The sequence below is a fragment of the Syngnathus floridae genome, chromosome 6, assembly GCF_059516105.1.
Source record: "Syngnathus floridae isolate MCC-2025c chromosome 6, RoL_Sflo_1.0, whole genome shotgun sequence".
Taxonomy (NCBI): domain Eukaryota; kingdom Metazoa; phylum Chordata; class Actinopteri; order Syngnathiformes; family Syngnathidae; genus Syngnathus; species Syngnathus floridae.
In genome coordinates this window covers 12,280,611-12,308,103 of record NC_142418.1, presented here as the reverse complement: position 1 = coordinate 12,308,103, position 27,493 = coordinate 12,280,611, and the positions used below count along the sequence as shown (strand labels likewise).

The 27,493-nt window shown below is 40.1% G+C and overlaps 2 protein-coding genes across 3 annotated transcripts; both read right to left on the bottom strand.

Moving 5' to 3' along the window:
• Positions 1-2,144: 2,144 nt before the first annotated feature.
• Positions 2,145-10,488, bottom strand: slc7a5 (solute carrier family 7 member 5). The gene is made up of 10 exons (XM_088379167.1): positions 9,629-10,488; positions 7,631-7,756; positions 6,460-6,565; positions 6,190-6,234; positions 5,981-6,104; positions 5,398-5,501; positions 5,194-5,290; positions 4,763-4,912; positions 3,613-3,790; positions 2,145-3,516 (listed from the first exon to the last, which is right to left on the bottom strand). The coding sequence occupies exons 1-10, from the start codon at positions 10,155-10,157 to the stop codon at positions 3,470-3,472; spliced, it is 1,506 nt and encodes a 501-aa protein (XP_088235293.1). The 5' UTR covers positions 10,158-10,488; the 3' UTR covers positions 2,145-3,469.
• Positions 10,489-15,860: 5,372 nt separating this feature from the next.
• Positions 15,861-27,322, bottom strand: ca5a (carbonic anhydrase 5a). 2 transcript variants are annotated; one of them, XM_088378999.1, is made up of 7 exons: positions 26,827-27,322; positions 23,802-23,999; positions 22,651-22,769; positions 20,447-20,542; positions 20,122-20,184; positions 19,492-19,650; positions 15,861-18,073 (listed from the first exon to the last, which is right to left on the bottom strand). In XM_088378999.1, exons 1-7 carry the CDS (start codon positions 26,969-26,971, stop codon positions 17,924-17,926), a joined length of 930 nt encoding a protein of 309 aa, XP_088235125.1. In that variant the 5' UTR covers positions 26,972-27,322; the 3' UTR covers positions 15,861-17,923. The 2 variants fall into 2 exon arrangements, with proteins under 2 accessions (XP_088235125.1, XP_088235126.1); XM_088379000.1 differs by lacking the exon at positions 26,827-27,322 and adding an exon at positions 24,087-24,308.
• Positions 27,323-27,493: the final 171 nt, after the last annotated feature.

Genomic DNA, 27,493 nt, shown 5'->3' with positions numbered 1-27,493 from the left:
TCAACCTTTGCCAAAGTCATATATGAATTTGATGTTAGTCCTAGTGAGGAAGCTCTCGGCATACATCATGACTGTGGCATAAGGGTGTCAAAGCAATCATACATCAGTCATCCACATTCACTTGGCCTTTGTTTAATACGCTGAATTCTTGAGAGGATTAAGTTGTTGCCTTCTGTGAGCATTCATCGGCTGAGTGTCATTTTGACATCAGTGAGCCAACTCATCGCCAATGTAATCCCCCCACAACACTTTACTGCAAATAAACAGTCACATGTCACCATTGTTGAACAGGTCCCGGAGGAAACAAAAGCGCCGTAATCTATTAGGCACATGAGTACTGTTCAACACTTTACCCATATGTTATCATACAGAGATAAAACAGCAATGATGCTTTCCAAATGCTAAAAAACAACAACAACATGAAAACCAACACAATCTTCTAGAAGCAAAACCAAAACTCAAATGAAGCAGTGAAACTAGGATTGCATGCGAACAAAATTTAAAGTGCTCACAACTAACAATGCAAGTAATAAAAGCATTATTCTTGACAGACGTTGCCCAGTTCACATAATTGGGAAGTGTCTGAAGTAAAACAAGGTGGTCTGACCAAGACACGGGGATCCGAATTGGGAAGGCAGCAGCAGCTATTGGGACAGAACCCAGAAGGCTGTGGAAAACAATTGTGTTGGATGACTGAAGAATTCTTAAACTTAAAAGTGCCTTCACAACAGTTGGAACAATCAAAAACGTTCTCCAAAGGTAATAAGAGACGACTTTACTAGAGTGAACACAAAAGGTTCACCACAAAATGAGTGAAAACATCCTGTTAGGTCTAAATACGATTAGATCACTCGCTGGAATGAAGAGGAGAAGACAACCAGAACAGGTTTACTCGCGAGGAGAACGATAGAGAAAGCAATCTCAGTTACAACCTCCATCAGTTCTGAGTCCTTACTCCACGTGCCCCTCTTTTTAATGTTATGGTTGCCCTGGTTACAGAGGCGTTGCTACACTAAGGGAGGGGAGATTGTGTCTGTCGCAATGCTGATTAGCTAAAGAATGTAGTGTGGTGTGAATTAGCTGGCTCGTGACCCCCCGCAGAGGCCGTTCTCTTTCCCCAACCAGCCGTCTTCCCTCACAGTTGGCTGACTCGTCCTCGACTGTGATCGAATACCTTGAAGCACGTTGATTGCCGCTTTGCTGTGGAACAAATGCAACTAAACCTTTGCTAACTTTATCTACTTGGTAAATTAACACATAATAACAATAAGTAACTTGTCCTAAACACTTCAACACACCTTAAGCAACTGGTATGCAGTTCCTTAAACAAACATTGAGTAAATATGGGATAACTTTTATGCAACTACTTCTAACTGTATATAACCCTTAACAAAGAAAAACAGGTCTGATAAACTACAATCTATGAAGCAAACCTACAGCTAAATGAAAAGGAATGAAGTTCCTGTGAATCAAACAAAGAACATGTCACCTATGCAAATAAGCCCTGCTCATGGTTCGTGAAGGCCTCTTACGGGAACAAAAACACACACAACATAAGGACAGGAAGGATACAAATGGCTGACAGGGATCAAAAGACATCCATATCATATAAAAGGAAGAACCTAGATAAAAGGAAAGATAAACTCGTAAAGGCGAGGCCCCCAGGTCTGGCAGGCCAAGGCTTCACTTAAAATTAATCCAACACATCCTCAATTCGGCATCTGCTGATGACCATGTGCTTCAGACCTCAGGCTATTAAATGTTAAATTTTGAGTCAACATTGTTAATTCATCCCATCACTATCTGATTTCACGATTTACAGTTTGATTCTGTGCCATTTTAATGTTTGCCCTCTTTGTTGTGACTTCAATCCCACTATATATTCATTTTGGAACACTTCTGAGATGTGCAGTATATAAAATAAAACAGTGACCTACTAATAATAGCAGGAGATAAGGGAGGAAATACTCTCCAACCACCCCTCTACAAATTTTAATAGGTTGCTGTTGCTTGTCCACCACTTTAATGTGTCTGTTGCTGCATGTAGTGGTCAAATATAAGCAGTGTTACGCGTCAAATGGTATTTGGGCACCTTTAAAACAATCACAACCCAACCGAACAGAAATAACACGAAAAACATAATGTAACACAAAAAAGCAGGAGAAAAATTTATTTGAAAAGTATTTTTCCATAAAATGAACTGTAAACAAAGGAGATTAATATTAACCAACAGTGTTTTCTAGAAAATAAATAAATAAAATATCTACAGTCCTAAACAAGTTAGTTTCCCCATCCACATCTCATCATGTCTGCAGGATTGTACTGTACTTTTAAGAAAAGAAAAAAGAATAACATGATGTACATTGTCCAACATTGTCTAATTGGGTGCCTAAAAGGTGAGGAACTCATCTTCCGAAACCAAGAAAATAAAAACATGATGACAAGACAAACTAGGGGTTCATAATGTATGTCAACTATCCCCAAGACAAAAAACTAAAACCGTTTTCGACATGAATGAAGCATTATTATGGAGCTCTTCTCTATCGCCCTCTTCTTGCATTAAGGACATACCCACATGCACACACCAGGACAGAAAATATGGACCTAACATTTTTGGGTGCTGATTACAAAAAAAGTCCAATGTGCATTATGACCATATTCCCATACATATGCTAATCAACTAATTCACAGACCACACAATGAATCCTGTTTGCATGTAGCATAATTTCCAGACCAGGGGCCTCTATTTGTTTCACACGCTTTTGCTGCTTAAAGGGGAAGTCAACCCAAAGATTTTCTTTATAATAAGTCTAAACATGGCATTCTGATTAATAGTTCTGATTCGATCGAACCCAGGTTAAGAACCACTGGTCTAGACTGAAAATGACCCTATATGTGTATAAATTCCTTTATCTTTTTTCTACTTAGAGGGTGTGGCTCAGTAGTCCGGAAATTACGGTTATTAAGATGTGGCATAAACCAGCAACTCAAAGGTTGAGTTACTACCCAAAGATGGTTTAACAAACATGATTAGACTAGAGACTAAACCATGAAAAAAAAGTTTTTGAAAAAAATAAAAGGCTCCAGCAATTTTTGTTTAGTTTGAATTTCTTCCTGCTAATACTACTTGGCCCAAGGTTGTTTAGAACTGAACTATAAATAAAAACATACATCATAGATAAAGACGACCCTAACATAAGTGCAGATTAGTCAGTGACTAACGGAAGTCAACACAGCAGCGGACAAAAAGTTGTACACTGAAGTACAGTCCTTCAGACTCATGCATGATGTGGTCTTCATCACGTCTTGGCATCACCCTGCAAAGTGTACGTGTGTGTTTGTGTGTGTGTGTGTGTGTGTTGTGTGTCGTTGAGAGAGGATAGCGAGTGAGAGAGATCATCAGGGCTCAGGGCTGTTGAGCTGTGATGTTGGAGGAGCTTGGAGGAGACGATCGAAGCTCTTGAGACACCTAAGGCACCACCTCCATTGCTTTCTGGCAAAAGACCGTGGTTGAGACTGCAAAACACACATGTGCAACATTGCCACAGTTATCCACTGAAGTAGAACCGCTGCTTTTACGGAAGGACGAGTCAGAGACAGCGAGCTACTCACAAATTGAATTCAACAGCCACTTGGGTTTGTTCTTCCATACTACACCAAAGAAGTAGACCGGTAGACCGGTGGCAATGATGCCAAAACCAATCCCGCACTCTTTTGGAGTCTTCCAGAAGGATACGATGATGAGGAACAGGCAGGCAAGCACAAAGGTCACCGGGAGGAGGATATTCACCTGCGAGAGAGGACAAAAGCATCAAATGAGGAATTTTCGATCCAAATGTGAATCACATCAAAGATGCTGTGAGTCGGGAATCTTACAAAGTAGCCAACAAACACAGATACAGGCAATGCTGAAATTGCCATCACAGAATTTGACCAGAGAGTGTACAATGTAGCTCTGCTGCGTACTAGTGAATATCTGGAAATGTATCAAGCACAAGTGGAATGTGGGCACCTTTGATCAATTGCCCCATGCGCTTCACCAAGCAAAACAAATGTAACTGGTGGGCAACAGGAATGTGACAGGCGAATAAAGGAGATAGTGAGGGAGAGGGAAACAGTGAGAGGAAAAGGAGACGACAGACAGTCTACAGTTCAGCTTCTCATTTGTGGATGTTTCTACAGTTCCTCGTAGATCTTCCTTGCTGGCTATTCAATTTTCAAGAAGGCAAAAAAAAGTGACAACTTCAGATAAAATATTTTCAGTAGGTTGCATGTGAGCGTTCACATGCTCGTATGCAAAAACATTGCAGCGATGGCACAATGGTCCTCTGTCTGTTTGGTGAGTCCTGCAGCAAGTGGGCCAGTCACTACACCAGCAGCTGACAGGCATTCAGTTTCTCTTCTGTCCTTTAATCTCAAATCAGTGTTCATTTATTATTCTCAATGAATGAATGAATCTTTGTTGGCAGCGTGAGACAAAGACAAAACACTGCTAAAAATGTGACCAAGTTCAATATTAAATGAATATCGACTGAGTATGCTGTTCAAATGTGGCAATAATTTTGCATCAAACCTGAGCTACTATGATGCCAAAACATTGTTGAGTAGATGTTAAGTTTTGTTAATGACATCTCCAAACTCTTTCGATGACCTCATCACTTTGCTTTGCCTGTGCTACTTTTGATTTGTACCAATTTGTACCTGCCTTTCAGACAAATATTGTTCCTTGCTGTCATCTGATTGGTTGATCAAACCGTCTCACCTTAATTGGTCTTTCTAACTCCGGCTTCTTATGACGGAGCCACATCATCCCAACAATCGCCAAGGCGATGCAGAGCCAGTTGAAGAAGCTGAAGAAGTTGATGACGGAGAAGATGTCATTGGAGAAGGCGTAAAGCAGTGTCATTACACACTGGCGAGAAGGAAAAAACAAGAAAAACATTATTGAATACCATGTGAGTGTTTTCACTGAATGTTATGGTCAAGAAAATTCTACTGCAATTCTTCTGTCAGAGCCCTGATGTACACTCATTACAAATTGACTTTAAAAGTACTCCACAACAGATAAAAAAATGGACTGTATTTTCCATAACACCCCTTTTGAAGGTAACCGAATGCATGAGAAAATTAAACTTGTCTGAAGGGAATAATAAAAATTTTACACAGCATATCATTTTATTAAACTATACTCACGGTGAATATTAGAGAAGGAAGCGGGGTCAGTAAGGTCGGATGGATCATTGACAGCAGACAGGGCAGGTGTCCTTCCCGGGAGCCCACAAAGAATAACCTATGATGACCAGGAATAATCAGAAATTACATTTTTACATTACTAGAAATGCGGTCAATCTAAATTTCATCCATTCGCGGAAAAATGGATATTTGTGCAGTTGTTACCTTGATGATGTGAAGAGAGAACCATTGACAGAGCCAAAGCAGGACAAGCCCACAAACACTGGAATGATCCAAGCCATCACACCAAGGTGCTTATTGCCAAAATCCTAAAGGACAATGAAACGGTGAGTCCACAATCTCCGCAATATTTGTACTTTGATTATGTATATAATAATTCAGCAGAGGAACACAGCACAGTAGCAGACTAGGTGTAAAAATAAAAGTGCTCATTCTTGTTAATCTTGCCATCAAGTAAACATGACCTCGTTACTCCTCCTAATTTCTAATTTCTGCAATTCCCAATTTCTCCATATGGTAGAAGATTTAACTGTGGAACGTTGGGCTACTGTACTGCAGTGGAAAAATGTGACACGTGCATGAATAACTTGTTAATGTTTTTAATGTGGTGATGTCACTGTTTACACAGGAGACAAAACCTGGTTAGACTGATCACCTTGTTAAAACAGTAACGAGTTGTTTTTAATGTGGTGATGTCACAATTTACACAGGAGACAAAACCTGGTTGGATTGATCACCTTGATAACACGTAGTTGTTTTTTTTAAACCAACTGCTAAAAGCCCTTACCACAGCCACAGCCTCCGAGTTGAGCATCTCGTCAGTTGAGAGGGTGGTGAAATACGCCAGGTTGGTGAGAACATACACTGCTGTCACGATTGGCAGAGAAATGATAATGGCTCGAGGAAGATTTCTGAAAATGATAATAATAATAATAATATTGAATATAGTTTTATTTTTGGTTTGATAGCTTACATGACAATCAGTCATAGACTTACTTGTAAGGCTCAATCATCTCCTCAGTTACAAAATTCAAGTAATTCCTGCATACAGGAAGGGGAGAAAAAGCTTGGTTAAAATTATTCTGAAGTATGAAGGAAATTAGAAAGGAAGTTGGGATGATCATCCATGTTCATCAAAAGTGTGTATACACTATGCGAAGTCATTATGTGGTGTTATTGACAAATTATTTACAAATCACAGAATGGTGACAGATGTGATAAAGAAGATATGGATGGTGTAGTGGCTCACAATTTGATCCAACTTACCAACCACCGTAAGCAAACAGGCCACTGTAGAGCGCCAGACCGATGCTGCCAAACTCATACTTAGAGCCCTCAAAGGAATTTTCAGGGAGAAGTGAATCAGTGCCACCTGACGAGAATGAAGACGAGAGAGAAAATAGGGCACAACTTCAGAATCATTTCTTTCCAAACGAAACACCTCAAGGAATTTGTAGTAGCTGGTGTCAATGGAGCACTGCAGCAACAAGTAGCGAGTGCAGTGCCGAGGTGACCATCCTAGTTAGCCAGAATTAAGACAAAGTACATTTATTAAACTTGTGCATGTCCCCTCCCCCCCAAAAAACAGTATGTGGATGATGAAAGAATTTTTAGGGCCGGTTCAGACTGGCTGAGGCGTGCAATTGTTGTCTCGGAAGATGGATCAACTCAGTGCAGGAATCAAACTAAGAAGTGACCCGGACAACGGTTGAGAAGGAGTGTTGAGTAAATAACTTCAGCTCACAGCCCCTTCTGTAGAACTCCTGATTTCTGCTGGTTTCAGGGTATCTGAGGCACATTCCTGACAGGGCTGTTTCTCGCAACTTGTACACACCACATTCTCAGACTCAGCGTCGGTTACTACCTCAACAGCCCCCGGGCATGTTGCTATTAGATGAATAAGCCCTAACCCTACTGTACATACTACGCGTGAGAAATGCCTAATGACCGAAGTGCTTGTTGCTTGTACAGGACATTACAACGGGCCACCCAGGGATGGCGCTACACTGGGGTTGGTGGGTGTTTTAGCTCCCTCCAACATTTTACTTATTTTAAAATATATTTATCAATTAATTTCTCAACCACCCTATGTATTGGTTCAGTCTGAATTTTTGGTGAGTGGTATTTGATTTTCATTGGATAGCCATGATATTATTGTTAATTTAATTAAGAGTGTGCGAATGTTTGTTTGTATATCCGTCTTTATATATTGGCTGATGACAAATTCAGGTGTTACTGTTTCTTCCCCAAGGTCAGCTGGAATAGGCTCCAGTTCACCTTGTGACCCTTGTGTGCATCAGTGGTAATACATTTGACAGAATGGATGGATGCAGTTGTAACACTTGTTCAGACCCGGGGCGATTGTGGTTTAAAATTACAAAGGAGATGGTTAGAAAATGCCACGAAAAAAAATAAAAGCTTATCAATGTTGGGGTACCTTGACCAATCTTGACAAAGCCAATGATGATGATCAGGGCAAGAGCCAACAGCTTGGCTGCAGCGAAGAAATCCTGAACTCTGGTCGCTGCCTTCACGCTGTAGCAGTTCACAAAGGTCAACAAGACTGCCAAGCCAGAAAAAAGAAAAGAGTTAGCCAGTGAGAGAGAAAGCACCTTTATGTAAGTGCTCTTTGGCGTTAACAGAACATAAACTCATTCTTGGGCGCTTATTACTTTCAACACGACAACTTGATTGTCTCCCCACCCATGTAGAGTCTTGGCATGCCTCATCTACCACAAGGCACAGCGCACCATTAAAAGCGAATAACCAAAGCAGCAGGTCCCTTCACAGTTCCTAAATCAGGTCGGAGCCACAATACAAAGATGAGAATGGGCACAATGAGGCTCTGTATTCAGGAGAATGACAGTCTAGTGTGGAGAGCACACATACCTAACATAAATCAGACTCCCCAAGCATATAACAGGCTGATCATTCAATTTTGGAACAGACATGTATGGCAGGCACGTACGTACTGACTTCTCATGCTTGCACATATTCTTTTTTCTTTTTAAATTAAGATAGCCAGGTAAGAATAAAACGGTGCCTCTATATAGTTCTCATGTGGTTTAACACTGGATTAGCCCTCAAACCATACGAAGATTATAGGATTAGGTGCTACCACACATGCTAATGCATTCGTTGCTTATGTTCCTACATGGGCCCGTATTTATATATGGTGAAATTTGGAGATGATTTGAGTCCATTCCTGTTCAACTAAATACGTAACGTCCCCCCCAAAAAAGGCATTCACACTGAAATGACTTAATACAGAACAAATATCAATAAGCAAGGAACGCCGACACAGATATACAGTATTGTATTGTGTTTAGGACTGTACAATACTGTATATCAAACAATTTTGTTTGCTTATAAGACATTGACCAGTCAGATGCAACCTTAAATGTGTATTGCCATCCAATAGGAGAACATCGTCTAGGGGCATTACTAGCATTAAAAAACTTGATTAGAATAATACATTGAAAATGCTTATTTTAGCACATGGGGAAAAAAATATCCTTCATTAATGTAATTTCTTTAATTATGTTATATTTACTTTAGATGTAAATGTATACATAATATACTGTATTGTTACAGTACTATATTATATTTGCATAAAATTTATATATACAGTGCATTAGTATTGCAGTATTATATTTATATCTCTAAGTAAACCTATAGTATTTAACATTCACATCACATTTCACGTGTTTATCTCCAATATCATGCAGCCCTGATTATGTTTGAAACTTGAAACATTTGAAATCTATGACTCTAACCAAACACGTACAAATGAGCCCTATAAAATTGTGTTGATGCAAAACAAACAACATGATCAGATCCGATGATTATTTTTGAGTTTTTTGTTTAAAACTTCCTTCCTGGAAAGCACATAACCATTAAATCTGAACATGATTATTATCATTATTATTATTACTATCATTATAATTATCATCATTATTATTATTAACAACTATATTGGTAGTAGCAACTACTTCATCGCTCACAATTATCGTATTTATTATCGTCATAAAGTTTCCGTGTAATTCATAGGTGAAGCATTTTTAAAAAATCTGATATAGTAATTCATAGGTTAAAGCATTATAAAAAAGTCAGATATACAAAAACATAAATACTGATACAAAGAATGAATACAAGTGAAATGTGAGCTTTAATATTGAAAATCTGTAATTTTGTGCACTGTACGTGGATGACGTAATATCTCGTGCGAGGAGTTTCCCATTGTGGCGCCATACATTAACAAGCGTGCGCTTTTATGTTGCTTTTTGGGTACCCTATTCGGGGGGGGAACGGAAAAGATAATCGATTATGGCCATTAGAATAAAATACATAAACAGTTCGAACGGCACGCTATCAATTTCTAACTTGACGAGAGGTTGCATCATCCATCGGCAAAGTGTCGAGCTCGGATACTCACGGATGCAAAGGCAGGCGACTAGCTTAGCCCCGTTCTCCGGTACCGAGCACACGGGGAAAATGGGCTTGAGGAGATATGTGGCGAAAACGTAGGCGACAATGTACTGCGAGGACGGCCGGATGATGAGCAGTTCGATCCAGAGTTTGAGGAAAGCAGGCAGCGAGCCGTACACCTCAAGGATGTAGGCATAGTCCCCTCCGGACTTAGTGATGGTGGTCCCCAGCTCGGCGTAACACAGCGCTCCCACCGTGGAGAAGACCCCGCATACAGCCCACACCACCAGGGACAAGCCCACCGAGCCGCACTCCTTCACCACACCGGTCGGCGTGACAAAGATGCCCGAGCCGATGATGGTGCCCACGATGATGGCCACGCCGTTCATCAGCGTGATGGTTCTCTTTAAGACGACCGTTTCCTCGCCTGTCTCTCCCCCAGCTTTGGCGGGGCTCCCCAGCATCTTCTCCGTGACCTGCGGGTCCTCGTCCTTACTCAACGAGGAGTTCGAGTTTCTTTTTTTAACCGCCGACATGGTTTTGTTAAGTTCCCTTTTCGTGCTTCCTTCGTTATATGGTGGCACACGTTACGCGCTGTCTTCCTCGCGGGCCGGTGCGCTGCCTGATGCCGGCCGGTCTCAACCACGAGGCTTCCGCTGAGAGTGAGTCGGCGTGAATCAGGGCAGCGTGTTTTCTACTACACGGACACTGTGTGCTGAGAGCTACCCCGTGTTTCCATTTCGTTCCTCCTCCAAGGCCTGCCTCATGGGGCGAGAAATTCTGTTCCAACCACGTTAGTATTTTCTTCCCTCTAGCGGACATAGTTGGAACGACACCTTGGCGGTTGACATAGTGTACGTCCTTAATAAAGCTATGCCACATATTTCATCGTATTTTGTGACGGCACGACACCAAACAAAATCGTCACAAAAGCAGATGCACAGGTACCTTCTGTCATCTAATTTTTGTTCTTCCTGTTTCAATACATTGCTAGCTGGCATCAATAATTGAACAAAAATACACTTCTTGTCGTTAGTGAAATTTGACAAGGCACACCGGGTGAAATAAATCACAGCAATAAAGTGATCAAAATGAAAAACAACCTGCGAGTCTTTTGTGTAAAGAGAAACTGCTTTAATAGCATTTTATATCAAGTATTTTCTTTTTATGATCGTCCAACCAATTTTGTCTTTAAAGAAAATGAAGTATGAAGACACATGCAACAGTTTGAAACAGTGTGACTTATGTAATAAAAACCACAATGAAGTGTTCCCGAATGTCATTATTTGTACCCCCGCTATATCATAAATTATTGTTATTATTAAGGGTTTTGACAGGACTGTATGTTTTCATATTCCCCCACTCGCAGATTTGTTTTCCAAAACTTTCATTTGACATTTACTGAAGAACTTGCCTATTTGCTGTTTGTCTGCTCAGGCTAAACCCTGTCTCATATTAAAATGTGACTTTGGCGCAATCTGGTGGCATCTTTGTGTCATGCACCGTTGTTGAGTTGAGGGGATGGAGTTTTATGGAGTCGGGCTTTCAACTTTCTCAACTAAAAATTATGCATTTCTCCTCCATCTTGTGACATCTATAGTAGGGCCTGACCAAGTATTTGGAAGGCTGATTAATTTTCTTATGCCAAATATCACCATCTGCCTCAACAAATTCCCATCGGTTAGCCCCCCATCATTTTTTTTTTTAATTTTCATTAATGTTTAATGTTTTTTTAATGTTTTAGTAATACTGTAAACAACTCAAAGCAAGCACTTCACGCTCTATTTGGAGAATTGTGCCAAGGAAAAATTAAAAACATGTGCATGTGGGAGGGCTAAAACTATTTTTAAAATGTAAGTCCGTGTGTTCTCGATTGTCGCCTATTTTTGGGTCTGGAAGGCATTCCCCTGTTCTGAACGGGGATTCACCGAAATGGCATTTGTTAGTTGTTCGAGTCCAAGAGACGCTGTTTCAATCTTGCTGGAAATGACTTACAATTGTTTTCTTCTGAAATATATGGCCAGGCTTTGTCTTGTGATTGGCTGGTTGCTACTCTAGGAAGTACACCGCCTCCGGCTCCCGCAGTTGGGATGGACTTCTCCATCTTACCCAATATAGAAAATGAATGGCTGCGCAAGGATTTACAGGCCATATTAAACATGCCGTGTCAGATCTGCTTTGTGGGCCTTGAGTTTCACAGTTGTGCATTACATTCTGCAGGATGCAATGACTGTGGTTATAAAAGCTAACTAAACCAGTTTGTTAAACTCTGGAAAGGATAATTTCTTATGAGTAGATGCCAAGTTTACTTAAATGAACCATCAGAACATCAAGGTAGTGTTTGCATATGAAACGATACTCATGCGTAAAATACCTGTCTGTACAGGTATGTTCAGTTTTGTTGCAGCATAAAGTTCAAGTGGATCTTGTTTCTTTCAGTAAAAGCGAATAAAACCAGGCAGACTGGTTTTCTGGTTTTGTAATCACAGGGTGACTATGCGGAACTTAATTGCCCTGACGCACCACGTGAACTGGAGAACGTTTTATTTAGACTCTTCTACTCTATATTTGTTTTAGTTCGAAGGCAACATGAGTCATGTGTTTTCATTATACAGCAGCTCTAGTATTTGAAATGTCAATTGTTGTCACAATGAGAAGAACATCACTGGGACAGCAGCTAAATAGAATCTGAGGCTGAGTGCATGCTGCAGCTGCTGCTCATACCATCTTTGTATGCCAGTAGGCGGGGTCACTAACGGAAACTTACTGTGCAAGTGATAAGCCCCGCTGCGGTTAAAACTGACAAGTACTCTTCCATACTCTTCCTACTCACTGAAGTAGACACACAGTTGCACTTCAGGTAGCTCCAGACATGTCATTTCCTGTGCTCAAACGAGATAGACAATCCATACATATTGGCCCGAGGGCGCTCTGTATGCCTGGCCTCCCAAAGCCTGAAGAATGTAGGATAATCATATCAAGTGAAGCCTCCAACCAAGAGACAGAAATACACTATGATTCATTCATTTAATTTAATGCACTCATTTTAATCCCTCTAGGATGAGGTTTCATTTACTCTACACTGACTCATCCCACATTTGTCAAATTCTAAATCCATCCGACTGCCCGTCCGCCCACCCCCCCACCCACCCGTCCGTCCGTCCGTCCGTCCGTCCATCCATCCATCCATCCATCCATCCATCCATCCACACTGACAACGATGGGTGTTGCGCAATTTCTCAACCTAACATGCATGTTTTTGAACTGTAGGAGCAAGATGGAGTATCCAGAGAAAATCCACGCAAACATAATTATTAAACTCTGTGTAGGAGTCGAACCATGCTGCCATGATTGAATAAATATTGCTTAAAATGGCAAATATGTGTTATTGAAGAAATGTAATAATCCACGTAGATCCGTCACATGACATTCCATGTCTGGTTCTCATTGACATTTGTTATTTTTATTTATTTTCTATACAACATGGGACAATAATGAGAGTGTCTCCTGTTCTTATTATTTATCTGTCTAGATTTCTGCATGGTTTGAAAACTTTCCCACCAACTGTGATCTGCTGGTATGTGATCACCCCAATGTCTCATGTGATTTCAACAATAATCTTTTTTCATGCAGCTATGACCTTTGGGCTCCTGAATAAGTCAAACAACACGCCCACACTTCCGTTTAACAATTGCAGTTATGAGAGACATTCATCTGCTTCGATGAGAAAACCCAAATCCAAGTCACTCAACTGTGGTGTGACTGTGGGAAACATTTGCATACTGTAGGTGCCTCCAACATCCCAAAGAATCTGAATGATCCGACCCATTAAAAAAAGCTTTGCCACAAATGATGTCCATTCATTCTAAATCAACACTCAACAGTATAGCAAATGTTTTTTTTAATTTTCTGCCAATAAAAGCTGAATGCTTCTGTGAAATTTGCTGACGATTTTAAAGACCATTGCAACTTCTCCCAGGGGGCCTAATGTAATATAGCTCAGATTAAGACAGTAATATGACATGAATGCACAAATGCATCTCAGCAAAGCCGTGTAGTGCTTGCCTTCACAACAAAACTCAGAAAAGTAAAACAAACACCCCCGGCAGTCCGACGAGCAGTTATGAGTCAAGGTAGGTAGGAAGATGTCGAGAACTCTCCAAGAGGTTGGCCTCCTGTTTCTGGATCTCATTATTAGGGACTCGAAGTGGGTCACCTCAAACATAGCTGACCTGTACGCCCTTAAACTGCTGGTTTAAGCATTGGACCGACCAAGGAAGTTGGGTCAATTTGACCCAACTTTCAATTCTTTTGCAAAAAAAAAAAAAATTGTTAAGCTGTTTTGGAAAGACAATTGGTCTACAATAAGTCTACAATAACGCCTCAAAAATTTATGTCAGAGAGGTTTTATTACGACACCTAGGAACCATTTTAAACTGATATTTTAAAGATAAATTATGTAATTTAAAATCGTAAAATGAAAATAGTCTTTGCGTTACAACAGTATATACAGTTGTTGATGTCACGTAGATAACTGCATTTATCAACACATACGCACACAATACACACAAATACACAATCAGGCCTCATATTCATACAATCAAGGGAAACCCAGAGGAGACTGAAAGCTGCGTCCCGGTAGACCGCGAGCCTTCGACTCCACAGCGAAACACAACAAACAACCTGCAAGGTCAGCTTCAACGGCCACTATTCTAGTTGGAATGCAATACAGAGTAGTATCACACCCAGCTGTGGTAACAGTGTAAAGGAGTTCATAAACAACCCATCCTTTGGACCCCAGGTGTCTAGGTGGGGGCCACTAAACATCCTTTCTTGTGTCAGGGGGGCTTCAAAGGTTTCCGTGGGGATTTCTCAGAAAGGCTTCGACCAACATTTATTATTTTCAAATTTGTTCCTGCTTTGATTGAGGCCTTTGCTTTGGAGTCATCCGGAGAACAATGGGGTTATATATGTTAGGCCCATTTGTAAAACATTGAGTGTTGGTGTTTTGTCTGCTGTACATTGAATATAAAACAACATTGCCTTTGGGTAGCAACATATTTTGGTTTGCTGGGGTAAATGTAATTAATTTAAAAACAACTATATGTACAAATTCCCACGAGGTAGCAAGTGGAGAATTATGTTGTTATATTTTCCCAGTTCTTTATCTTTAATGCTCGCTAATAGTAAGTGCTAATAGCAATTACCAAGAGACTATCTTCTCAGTCCAACTATTTAATGTATACCAACGAGACATGGCCGCTGAGCCTTTTCTGTAAGATTGCAGAAGAAGGTCTATCCCCCATTTCCAGGATTGCTACTCATACTCTTGGCCGCCCACCTATGCAGGTCATTTTTTTCTTTGTGTTCATAAAGGCTTATGTTTTACTGTATTTTGTTCTAATTTTATATTCGCTGTAATGTACAGTATTCAGTTAAAGTGTTTGATGATTGCAGACAGTGTCTAACAGTGCCAAACTGCAAATAAAACCAAGCACTGACCTGAAAACGTCTTACTTGGGGATAGCTGAGTTGAAATAAGACACCCAAACTCTCAGTCCACCTGCAAGAACTTGAGAAATAGTTAAAGGATAGTTGCACGTATTGACATATGCTCATTTGCTTAATCCAGAAGATGACCACAGCCAGACTAACTGAACATTTCTTGGTGTTGCAAAAGTTGAGACCATAATCACCTGCAAGTATTTGTACCATATTCTGTACTGAGCAAAAAGTCTGAACAATATTTTCACGTTCATGTGATAGTTAATGAAATTCTATTTTCCTGGGAAACTAAAAAACGTGATAGCGCTGTATGATTTCAACTTGTACTTGTGAATATATCAAAGTGTGAAAGAGTTGTTTTTTTTTAATCATATAAGGCCACATTTTAAGTTTGAAAATGTTTTTTGTTATTTTCTTTCAAATTTATTTCTTGAATGCTAGCTTCTGGCTAGAAACAACACAAGAAAGGCAGGTTATAAATATTGATTCAACATACTATTTAGCCATTTGTATTCATATGCAGAACAATTTTGAGGAAACGGGAATCCTTAATAATAATAATAATAATAATAAAAGAGTATACTGATCAATTATATATTTACAACACTGAATGCATATTATGGATTTTTCTCTCTTTAGGTCCAACAATTTTAGTCAGGATCATGTTCAGTGTATTTAAAACCACAGCACTGAATTGTGATAAGATTATAAAAAGAAAAATCACAGACACAAAGTTATTCTTGTATTCCACATCAATGTATTGCTATGACATGAAATAATGTCAATTTTCTATTCATCTCCATATGGATAATCAACAATTTGTTATCATACATTCCCTTAAAAGCAAGGAGTAAAGCGCTCCAGGAATGTTGACTGCCTTATGAACAAATAAGCAGCCATAGTATGTATGTAGTGCATACATAGAAAGTGTGCAACATATAACATGACTATGGACATTCCATGATGGTCGGACTAAAATACAATATGGTTTGTAAGAGCTGCAGATGATAAAAGGCATCATGAAAGTCAGTATATGATAATGACAGCAATTGATTTGTAAAAAATAAAGCATGCTACCTTCATAACGTCAGACATATGTCATACATAACCTGTAGGCCCACAGAGTCCAAAATACATTGAAATCATCATTGAATAAATGTTGATTGTAACAAAAGAAGCTATTATATAGTCATTGAGATGAAACAAAATTGTGTTCAGATAGGCATCGAGGAAGTTTTGCATAAAATGCCATGATACATGAAGACAGATAATGTCCAGTCAAATGCATCTGCAAAACACAAAATCAAGGCAGTGATGTGTTGCATTAGATGAAAAACCACAGACAATTATATTAACACAAATTGTTTTGATGCACATTTGTATACCAGAAATATGTCTAGCATACAGACCACCTCCACTCATGACCCGCTCAACGAGGTAAGTATGTAGCCCTCATAACATCTATGCCTTGTCACTCGGGCCCCAAAAAGGACCTACTGGGGAGATGGCTCAGGGCGGGATTCTGTGCTCCTAAGAGAAAAGGCTACTTTCAAGAGAGGAGGGGGGAGTCATCTTGGATGGTAATGTTGGGATTATAATGACAACCGTGAGTGCTTAGCTTTTCTTCATCTCAAATCACGATGAACAGTCGGCGTCATTTATGATCACAGTCAGACACAGTCTTCAAATAGAAGCATTTTTGTCCAGAAAGTACCCAAAGAACCGTTTTCTACACTGTCAAACTTCTGTCGCCTCATCCCAAATCCCCTCTGACCCACATTTTGTAATCTGCCTCACTGTGTTTGTTTGACACACTGTCTCAAAATATGTCCCATTTTGCCAAATATTGCATAGTAAGCTTGACCCCTCAAGGCACAGTTGTTGGGTATGATTGAGAGTTGGGGTTGACTACTTTTAAATCTTCAGCATTGGTAAAATAGTTTCAAAACAACAAATAATAAAATGACTCCACAAGGAAGCGGGTGACGCTTCCTTTTAAAAAGCCTTGAACAGGCCTTGAGTGGTGGAAACTATCACACCGAATGTGGCAGTAGACGTAAACACAAGACTTGTGAACAAGGTCATTTTAGACCACTGTGGAGATTCCTTTTTGTCAATTACCCCAACATGATGAGGGCAATTTGAGTCTCTGCAATTCAACTGTGGACGTCCGCTTAACAGAAATCAAGGCACTGTACTAGATTATCAATTTAGGATGAAAATATCCATATGGCATGTGCGTATATATGTGTTCTGATTAAATGCGAATCAATGTTGCTTAACAACTTTTACTTTGTTCTGCGGGAAGCTTATCAAAGTCAGTGTAAGTAAAAAACAAAGACTCAGTATAAAATATGACGTAATGTAATCCACAGTGTACAGTACTGTCCATCAATGTGGTGGAAAAAAAGGTGGTGGTTACGATTATACCAACTGTGGCCACTTACCTTAAGCTGCTTGATTTGATAGAAACTCTTAAACATAAAATCATTAAAGTGCCAATTGAAAATAAATACAATTTAGGTGAATATTTATCTGTTAAACTACAGATTTCACCTGTAAAACAACCAATTATTAGTTTGTAAAACCAATAGCCAAAAAATTAAATGGCATTTTTGAAAGCTACCCTGAAATAAAACTTCCCCCGCATCCTTCCAGTACCATTTGTAAATGTAAAAAAAAAAAAAAAGAGAGCTATCGTTTGGACTTTAAAATACATTTCTATGATCAAAACACACCAACTGTAACAGGATGCAACGTACTGCACTTGGTGGAACCAGTGGGTGTGCTGATCATCTTATTCAGACGGCAATTCCTTCAAGAAGGGACTAAAGGAGGAACGCACAGTGCGACCCTGCAGGGGCTGCTGCACACGGAAATTGTTCACCATGCTCTTCTGAACCTCCTCCTCAGCCGAGGTGAACAGAAGGCTCCGGAAGACAGCAAGCTTGGAGGGGGACAAAAGGCAGAAATTTCACATGAGCAGGCATAATTACTAATATAAACACTTTCAGGATTTCAAACGATACTGGGAGCGAGAGTGGTCCTTAACCAAATAGAAAATGAGTATATTTTGGAGCAACAAAGAATAAAGTACTAACCCTAACCTTAATGTTTGTTTAGAAACATTGTGACATCCTAAAAAAGTAAGAAGCAGTTCAATGAAGTTGATGAATGGCAGCAAACACACATTATTTATTATTATTACATATAAATGGTTGCCCCCCTGGTCTGCTCCAAAAGTCTAACAACAACCGAGGCACCAATAGAAGACAAAAAGTGGACAGCTTTTGACGTCACAAGAAGCTTGACGGGCAAAGCACTTTAACGAGGTTCTGAACAAACAACAGAACCGCATGTCCGGCATGCAGAAAATGACCAGCGTTTCAAGGTAGAGCCAAACTTTGGCGCCGCACTAATTAAGCAACTTCTATTCAAAGGTATTTGGGAGAAAAGGTTAAGAAACCAAAGAGGGACAACTTGAGCGGTTGTAAGAACTGGCGCAGAATTATAACTTCAGTGAAAAAGAAAATCACTGTGCGGCATCTTACAGAGACAGGAGACGAAAAGCAGAAACAGGCGTCATTGACGAACTATTTGCGCGACACATCATTGAACAATGCAAAGAATAGCAGAGAGGATTTTCAATAGATTTGAAAAGGACCATCTCAAGAACGTATGGATCCACTATAGTGGACCTCATCAAGACATTCTATGCATTTCAAATGCTGGTTAGCCTATCTATTAGGTAAGAAAGAAAGAAAGAAAGAAAGAAAGAAAGAAAGAAAGAAAGAAAGAAAGAAAGAAAGAAAGAAAGAAAGAAAGACTCAGATAAGGATGTGCAATGTCAGCATTGCAGAGGTCCGAATGGAGACATTTTCCCAACACCGTATTTGGGGATTATTTAACGGCACAATTACATAACCCAAACAATAAAGCTAGGGATGCATTGAGAATGCTCACCAACATATGGAAGTCTCAATAAAATAGAAGGACAAAGCTCAAGTCATATCAGACCTAAGTTCTACAGACTCCGTGATTGTGACGTGAACTGGAATGAAAGCCAATTAGGAAACTGGCGCCGTTACTTGACACTAATTAAGAAGCACTTGGTGGTGTTCAGTCAGTGTATGTATGATGTTTCTCCCAGATCTGAGTCACCACACAAACTAACAGCTGAACTTCTATTACAGTACTTGTGCTCATTCAGCGGAGACCGGATTGCCCTGTGGCGCTATGCTGCCTCTCACAGGTTAGTCTTAGTACTGCAACAAACATCTGGTATTGGGGACCAGCATTGTCAGTGGAGATTTTATGTGTGTGACATGGGTGATGTAAATTTTGTAAACTGTCCACCTCATGTACCTGATCATGGCTAACTTCTATGGGCTGCTTCATGACCATCCAGGTGACAGACTCTGTCAGAGGAGGTGTTGTCAGAGAGCCGTGATACGTCCAGTAATCCTCAGTGTTGTCCGGCAACAGGCAGCCAGGGTCAAATTTTGTAAACTCTACCACACTTCCCTACAGACACAGAACACAATAGAGGTTATTTCCAAATACAAATGTTATTTAGTATTCAATGTTAGTATGTTAATGCAATTTGTGGAGACTTTATCATGATTAATGATTATTTGTAACTTAATAATATGATTAGAACAGGCATGACAAGCATTACATGATTGCACGTTTTAATAATGCATTACCAACAGTCATATTTGATGGCATCATTCAATGAACAACTGGATTGTCGCTTCGTAATAAGTAAGATGCATGAGAACATGTCCGTCTCCTGAAAATGATACAACCATGTATGTGACCTTCATATGCATTTACCAAGCCACCTTATTTGGTACGTCTGCAAGATCTTATAACAGGTCAAATGTGAAAGGTGTAGACATTTTTTTCCTAAACAAGGACATTGTCAGAGAGCATTTATTTTTTTGTATACGTGTGTGTGTGTGTGTGTGTGTCCGTGTGCGATAGTGGATTTACCTTGTGTCTGATTGCAGGGAGAGCATCCACCAGTTTCTGCAGGCCATTGTGTCTCTTGCCCACCTACACAAGTGTAGAGTTGTTTAGATTTCGGATGTGTATGGTACATCATCGGGTCATTCTAAATGCTTCAAATTTTGTAGCCCATGTCGAAATTCTTTTACCATATGTTGTGTAGTGCTAGGTCACGAGACAATTTAGCAGGAACAAACAAGTTACTTCAGACTCAAGTCAGTAGCAGCCAAACTAAGCTGCTTTTGACATCAAAACAGGAAGTAATTATGTTTCTCACTTCTTTCTCAAAGTAAAATTGTGTGCGTGATACCTTGAGAAAGACTCCAATAACCCCAAGGCCATTGTCCTCCATAACTGCCTCCTCAAACAGACTGTACTTATCAGAGTTCCAGTGGACCAAGTGAAGCTGTGAACACAAACAGAACACACGTCAACCATTACCTTCAAAGCAGGTGTGAGGGGCAATAAATTATGAACTCAAGCTTTTCTTTGAGTCCCTTGGGTGCATACTCTCTGACCCAGATACTGTACAGTAAGTTCTTTGTGACTAGTTGTACTAAGTTCCTCTTGTTTTTCCTTTTTAATCATTTCACTGGTTTCTTTTATATCAAACAAATTTGTTTGATATACAATTTCTTTGTGACTAATCGAAGCCACTGCAAAAAGTTACGGCACATATTGGTCCACTGAGTCTTGTGATTACAGGTTATACTTTACTACACAGGTGTCAAACTCAAGGCCCGGGGGCCAGATACGGCCCACCACATCCTTTTATGTGGCCCGCGAAGACAAATTGTGCATCAAATTTGTGTGTCATTACTAGAATTGCAAATTGTCTTCGCTTTTAATATCTTTTTTTTTTTAAATATTTGACCAGTTTTTACTCGTCTGATTTAAAAACGAGTTATTTGTCAGTTTGTTTTGAAGCTTTTACTGTATATAATATGAGGTGCTCATACATTTATTTGGGTCGACAGTCATAATGGCCCTCCGAAAGAAGCTATGACTACGATGCGGCCCGCGAAAAAAATTAGTTTGACACCCCTGCTTTACTAGGTGTGGTAGCAGGGAGACTTCTGAAAATGCATGGTATTTATTTTGACAAATTTTGGCCCTCTAGGCCTCATCATCGCTGCACATTGAACTCTTTATTCTTGTTTTTACTGATAAGACCCTGTTAATATCATATTCTGAATTTTTATCTTTGCAGACATGCAAATTGTGACTAAACATCGGCCTTATCTTTTTCTCAGATTTGTTGTAGCCTATGTTGTTACTTGTTTATTTGTTATCTGAGCGATTCTGGGACCTTGGGTATTGAATTTCTTGCCATTTCATGTGGAAATGTGTGTTATGAGAATAATATTCCTTGAATCCTTGAAAATAGTCTTTGTTTGACCCTGTCAGGGAGGTACTGTTTCGTGTAGTTTATGGTGGTAAACTGACATTTTCCGGAAAATAAATCACGCTGTGATTTAATTAATTAAGGAAACCAAAATGCTGTATTAGTTTAAAGAAGAAACTGTAATGCGTTAAAAGCAGATGTCAAAATGTGTTCAATGTACTGTATTAGTTTAAAAATGAGCTATAATGGGTTAAAAGCAGATGTCGAAATTTGTTCAATGTACGTACAGTAAAGACCAAAACTGACAATAAAAGGGGACTCATTTTATAATTTCTTAGAACATGACCAATAATTTAAACAACTGATTTAAAAGCTGCGATCAAAGGTTGTATGAGTAGTACAATGAGTCATTTTATGACAATGTCATTCTGGTTGTAAACCTTAAGTGATAAGTTACATCAATGGGACTAACAGTACATTCAGAAAAGAAAAAAACTACTCACACACACACACACAAGCCAACCCCCAAGGAATTTGCAACACATTAATGCAAAGCTAGCATTCCTAGCATCGGCAATTTGGGTTTGGCGAAGGACATATACAGGTGGAAGACGCACCCATAATTGTAGAAAATTGCAGCAGTAGAAACACACTTCGTGTACCAGTTATGCAACTAGCAGAAAAGATTCATTTCAATGTGAACAAAACACAAGACCAACCAATCACAGTTCAGCTTCAGGAAACTGTCTGTAAGAGTGATCATGACTTGCATTCAATATTTTTTTTTTACCACTCATCTTGTTCGGACAGCGGGTGAGCTGAAGTCCTTCCTATCTGACTTTGAGTGAAAGGCAGAGTACAGAAGATTTGAACCCACAACCTATGAGGTAGACGTGCTAAACACTGCTATACTGTCCTAATCCTTTCATACTATGTTTATGTTCATAGTTATAAATATTATTATTATTGTTTATGGACGTTACTTAAACTTGCTGCACTTGATGTCACATTTTGGTTCATACATTTGTGCCTTTCATGCATTAATGTGCCACATTTTTGCTCATACGTACGTGCCACCATTGAGTGGAACTTCTTAGGCGAGCGTAATTTGCTCTCCTGCCCACAGGCAGACTAATGAGGAAAACAGCACAATAAAGATTGTAGCATACCTCTGCGGCGAATAACCTCTTGTCCACGGTGTGCTCCGACCCCCAGGCGTTGCTCTCACCCCAGTGGAAGTGAAACTGGCACAGCCTAAATTTGTCTTGCAAAGGGCCCCCTTGCAAAGCTGTGGTGGCAAATGAGAGGACATGCTATGTTGACATTAATGCGAAAATGTAACTATGACAGAAATTAAAAACAAATAAATGAAAATAATATGACATCACAGTTAGTTATGCTACTGTTTGATTTTGTTTGCTAAAACTCAGAATTGCTACTTAGCTGAAAATGCAGAGCTAGTACAAGAGCTGACAACCTCACATTTGACCTTCTGCCAACACACATGTGGCTAGTAAGTAAAGCAGCTAGCAACATCAATGAGTGCATGAATGTAGACACTTCTTGCTTGGACATAAAATTATAATCACTGAAAGGTTAAAACTGTAAAAGGTAAATAGAACTAAAAAGGAACCTGAATACTGATTTGACCTAGCCAAGCCGGTGTCATATATCATTTAGAATTGATTAATGTTTCAGACGATGACAGCTTTATTATATGAGCCATTGCACAATCTAATGGGATTGACTGAGTTCAGGAGTTGGATCAAAAATTCAGCCTTTTACAAAGCTAATAATGCTCTGTTTCGATAATTGTATCATAAAGGGCCAATTTGTCATAAATGACAGTCTGTGGTCTGTTAAATAGAGTAATAAAATATTGTTATCCACATCGGAATCTTTTCGTTTTCCCAGCAATATTCTAAGATCATACTACAAAGACACCAAACGTGTGACCTAAATCAGTGATCTTTCTTTTTAAACACATTAGCACAAGCAATCTGTGACAAAACATTTGTTATCAGTCAGTTTCATTGCGCAACCCCGTCATTTTTTTTTTGTGAATGAGTGACACAGTTAGTCACATGACAGTCACAGGTCCACATGCTGCTTTTGTATCTGTTTCTTCACTGTAACGTTACGTTCAAATCTGACTACCACGAGGCGATCTTTAAGAGAGGCTGATAGAGGAGAGCATCTTTTGCGCATGGCTAAAATCTCAGTAAAACTACTGTGGAAATGACATAGAGCAAACATTTCAATGATTGCTGATCCGCTTTATTTTGAGAACATTGTGAAAATTGAACAGAAAATCACTTACTTGACTTGTCCGTAGTGTCATCATATTCAACCAGGAAGGAATAACCATTATTCCAGATTTGTTGGCAAGTTGTTGGGTCATAGTCAGCAATCAAAGGTTTCAACTGGGAATCAAAGACGCTCTTGCGGACGACAATATCAATCGGTGACTGGCGGGCACCTCCGGGAATCGCGAGGGGTCCTTGCCACATAGGGTGCACTGCATAAGGGAAGGGGTGGTGAAGAGAAAGACGGCATATGTTAAAAGAGACAGTATCCAGAAACATAAGACAAAGAACAAACCTACTTTCCATGTTGTATTCGGCTGCTTCCTGCATTGATACACAGCAGTCCATTTTAAAATAAAGTTTTGACGATGTCACTGTGAGAAATGACTCAGTAATGTTAAAAGACACATAAAGAGACTGGCTTCTCGGGCCGCTTGGAATAACTGAATGCAAAAATAGCAGCTGAGTAAATCATTCCACTTCCTTCTAGCCGTACATTTCTTCCTTAAAGGTAATGACTAAATAAGAGCTAAGTGGGCTGGCTGTACAGAAAGTGAGTGACGTGCGGAATGTCCTGGCACGCCCCCAGCTTCACTCCACAGGGAGGGGAATCGGACCGGGAGACCCCTGGCTGGGACAAAAAGCCTTCTCAAGCCAGTCCGTACTAGGACCAGACTAATTACACGAAAGTCAGCTTTCCCTGCCGGCCTTCTTGTGATCGGATCTTTCCCTGAAAATCACGGAAAACAAATGGCAGCGTATAGGAACAGACGCCCTAGCTGCCTCAAGCATGAGAGAGAGCATCGACAGGGTAACAAACAATCATTGTGGTGCAGCTGCCAAGTATTCAGAAACAAACGCTGATTGTCTTCATCTGCAATCATGCAGCACAAGGCTTAAGGTTTCCGCTGCGAGCAAAGCTTAACAGGTCTGACTGGGAGATGACCTTCATCTCCTTAAGCCTTTAGCGGCGACTCCTGGGAGCACTTGGCTGCCTAATTCTGTTATTGCAACGGTGCAAATGACATGCTTTCAAAGCTTTTCACGCTCAGTCAGTCGTCCTCACCACAAAGCAGACACCAGAACGAGAACAGTGCTGAAAATAAATGGAACTTTATAAACTGTAACGTGCTGTATGTAAGATTAGTTTTCTGAGCCTGCCATATGTGGAAGCAAGCTAAACAGCAAGAAATCGTAACTACTTATTGTCGTGTAACTCTCGGATATCGCTGTCTCTACAGTTTGTCTTTAGATAAAAAAAAAAAAAAAAGACTTCTGTCTTTGCTTCAGCAAATATTTTTTTTTGTACTAAAAGAAACATACCCCGAATTCTGTTTCTTTCTATATATCCAGCTTTCTAGTTTGGTTAATATGACCTTGATTTTATAAGTACAGTACTGTACATCAATGTAGCTACAAAGAATTGCAATAGCGACCTCTGCTGCCTTACGTGGTAATTACACGAAGCAGGAGTATTGTCTGATCAGAGTGAGACGTAGAGGGGGCGAAAGGCACTCGTACTTCAATTCAGTCGTGAAGTATTACAGTATGGGTTATGATTTGCTGTACTAATATGAGTTTGATTTTATAAGTAGAGTACTGTACATTCATGTAGCGACAAAGAATAGCAATAGCGACCTCTGCTGCCTTATGTGGTAATTACATGAAGCAGGTGTATTGTCTGACCAGAGTGAGACAGAGAGGGGGGGAAAGCACTCATACTTCAGTTCAGTACAGTGAAGTATTACAATACGGGTTATTATTTGCTCTACTCGCAGTAGTAGGCTGTATTAATAGCTCCCAATCCTTACCGCCGATGCGCAGTTGCATAAGATAGTTATTAGTTTTGCTTTGCAGTCAACACATTGCACTTACCTTGCTTGCTAATGGCTTGCACTTAAATTTGCAGTAACAGTCATCTCTGTTAAAAATAAAATCAATGCAAAATAGCACAAACAATCTCATTGGGGTTGCAAATGAGCTGGAACCTATCCCAGCTCACTTTTGGGCGAGAAACAGGGTGCAGTCAATTGCAGGGCAATGCAAAACAACCATTTGCACTTCTGGACAATTTGGAGTCTTTATTTAACATTCATGCTTTTGGCATGGCAGGAAGCTGGAGTACCCAGAGGAAAGCCACGCAAGCACAGGGAGAACATGCAAACGCCACACAGGAAGGCCAGAATCGAGCGACACACCCCCAAACCTTGAAACTGTCAGAAAGATGTGCCAAACCCCTACCCTACTATCCTGTAAATTTGGTTTTGTACATACAGAAAATTTCAATGGGGAAATTAACGTTTGAAGTATTTAACCTGACAACATAAGGTGCAGCGATGAAATCTGGTACAAATTGTATGTCCCAGTAAATTTTAAAACAGCAGTCAGAACCTGATTTACCTTTAGTCTGCACTGTCCTCTAAAAAGAATGAATGATTGTGATCATTTTGTTTGTAGAAACAAAATAAATAATTCAAGAAAACATTATGTAGAACAATATGGGTTACAAATTGCATCCTATGTTAGTAATTATTATGATCATATGAAGGTACCATAAGCCCTTTAGCCTTGGGGGAGGTGAACTCATGCATGATTTGCCTCTGAGTCAGACACCTTGAATGAGACTGCCCACACTGGTTCAAGTTGGCACAAGAAAACGAGAAAGGCCGGTTTACGGGTGTGGCAAAAAAGTTGCCGACATTTCTCACGGGGGAGGTTGTTTGCATGATTTTGAGTCTGGGTTTAGAATGCTTCGTTAGCAACATGCTCAATGTATTGCTGCAGTGTTCAGAATTGAATGGAATCCAAAATACTAGACAGCGTGTAGTCAAACGTCAGTCAAGGTCTACCCAGAAACACGTCATAGTGATGCTTGTGAAAAGCAAAGCATCCTGAATTGTAGACAGATAAGGAGATTAATATACTCTGCACGTTTCCAACAACAACAATACTACCGATTGCCAGCATCTCCCTCTCTCTCTCACACACACACAATTCACAAGCTTATCGTAGTGTTTTCAAGAGAAGGTACATACTCACTTTGCGACAACACAAATCTACTTGAGCACGCTGTCAGATTACATCCTCGAACTGGAGTGAGCCGCAAACTCCTGCTGGCTTGTCTGAAGAGCTGTCGGTGAAGCTGAGAAGCCAGAGGTCGAATTACTGATGATAAAGTCACCATCTTGATGCGAGCCCGCGTTTCCTCTTTCTAATCTAACAAGAAGCTTTCCACCCCTCCGAACCTAAAGCTAACCACTGTTGTTGGTAAACTAGCCCAAAGTCAACTGTCAGGTAGACATGAAGGCTTCACTGACGGAAGGCTGCTTCGGTGTGTCTGCTTCCGTCAGTGAGGCGGGGAGACGGCAGTTTTTCCGTCACGCGCTGCCTCAAAAACACATGGAGAGAGGGAAAAAAAAGATCTGATGTTTGTAGAACGCCTCTACGTTCGAAGCTTCTTAAATGAAAGCAGATAAGTAGAGCCGTTGAGACGGGGTGGCCAGGACCCCCTTCCCAGGAAAGGACTGTTGACTACGGACGTAATGGGGAGGGTCTGCGTTGTTGACCAATCAGCGTCGACCTCAGAGGGGCGGCAGTGTCAATTTAGTGATGGTTGCGTAATACATACAAATTTTACATCTTATAATCGATTTTCACTTATTGTTGAGATAAGACCATTCACTTCTTTTCCAGACGTATTGTAAAA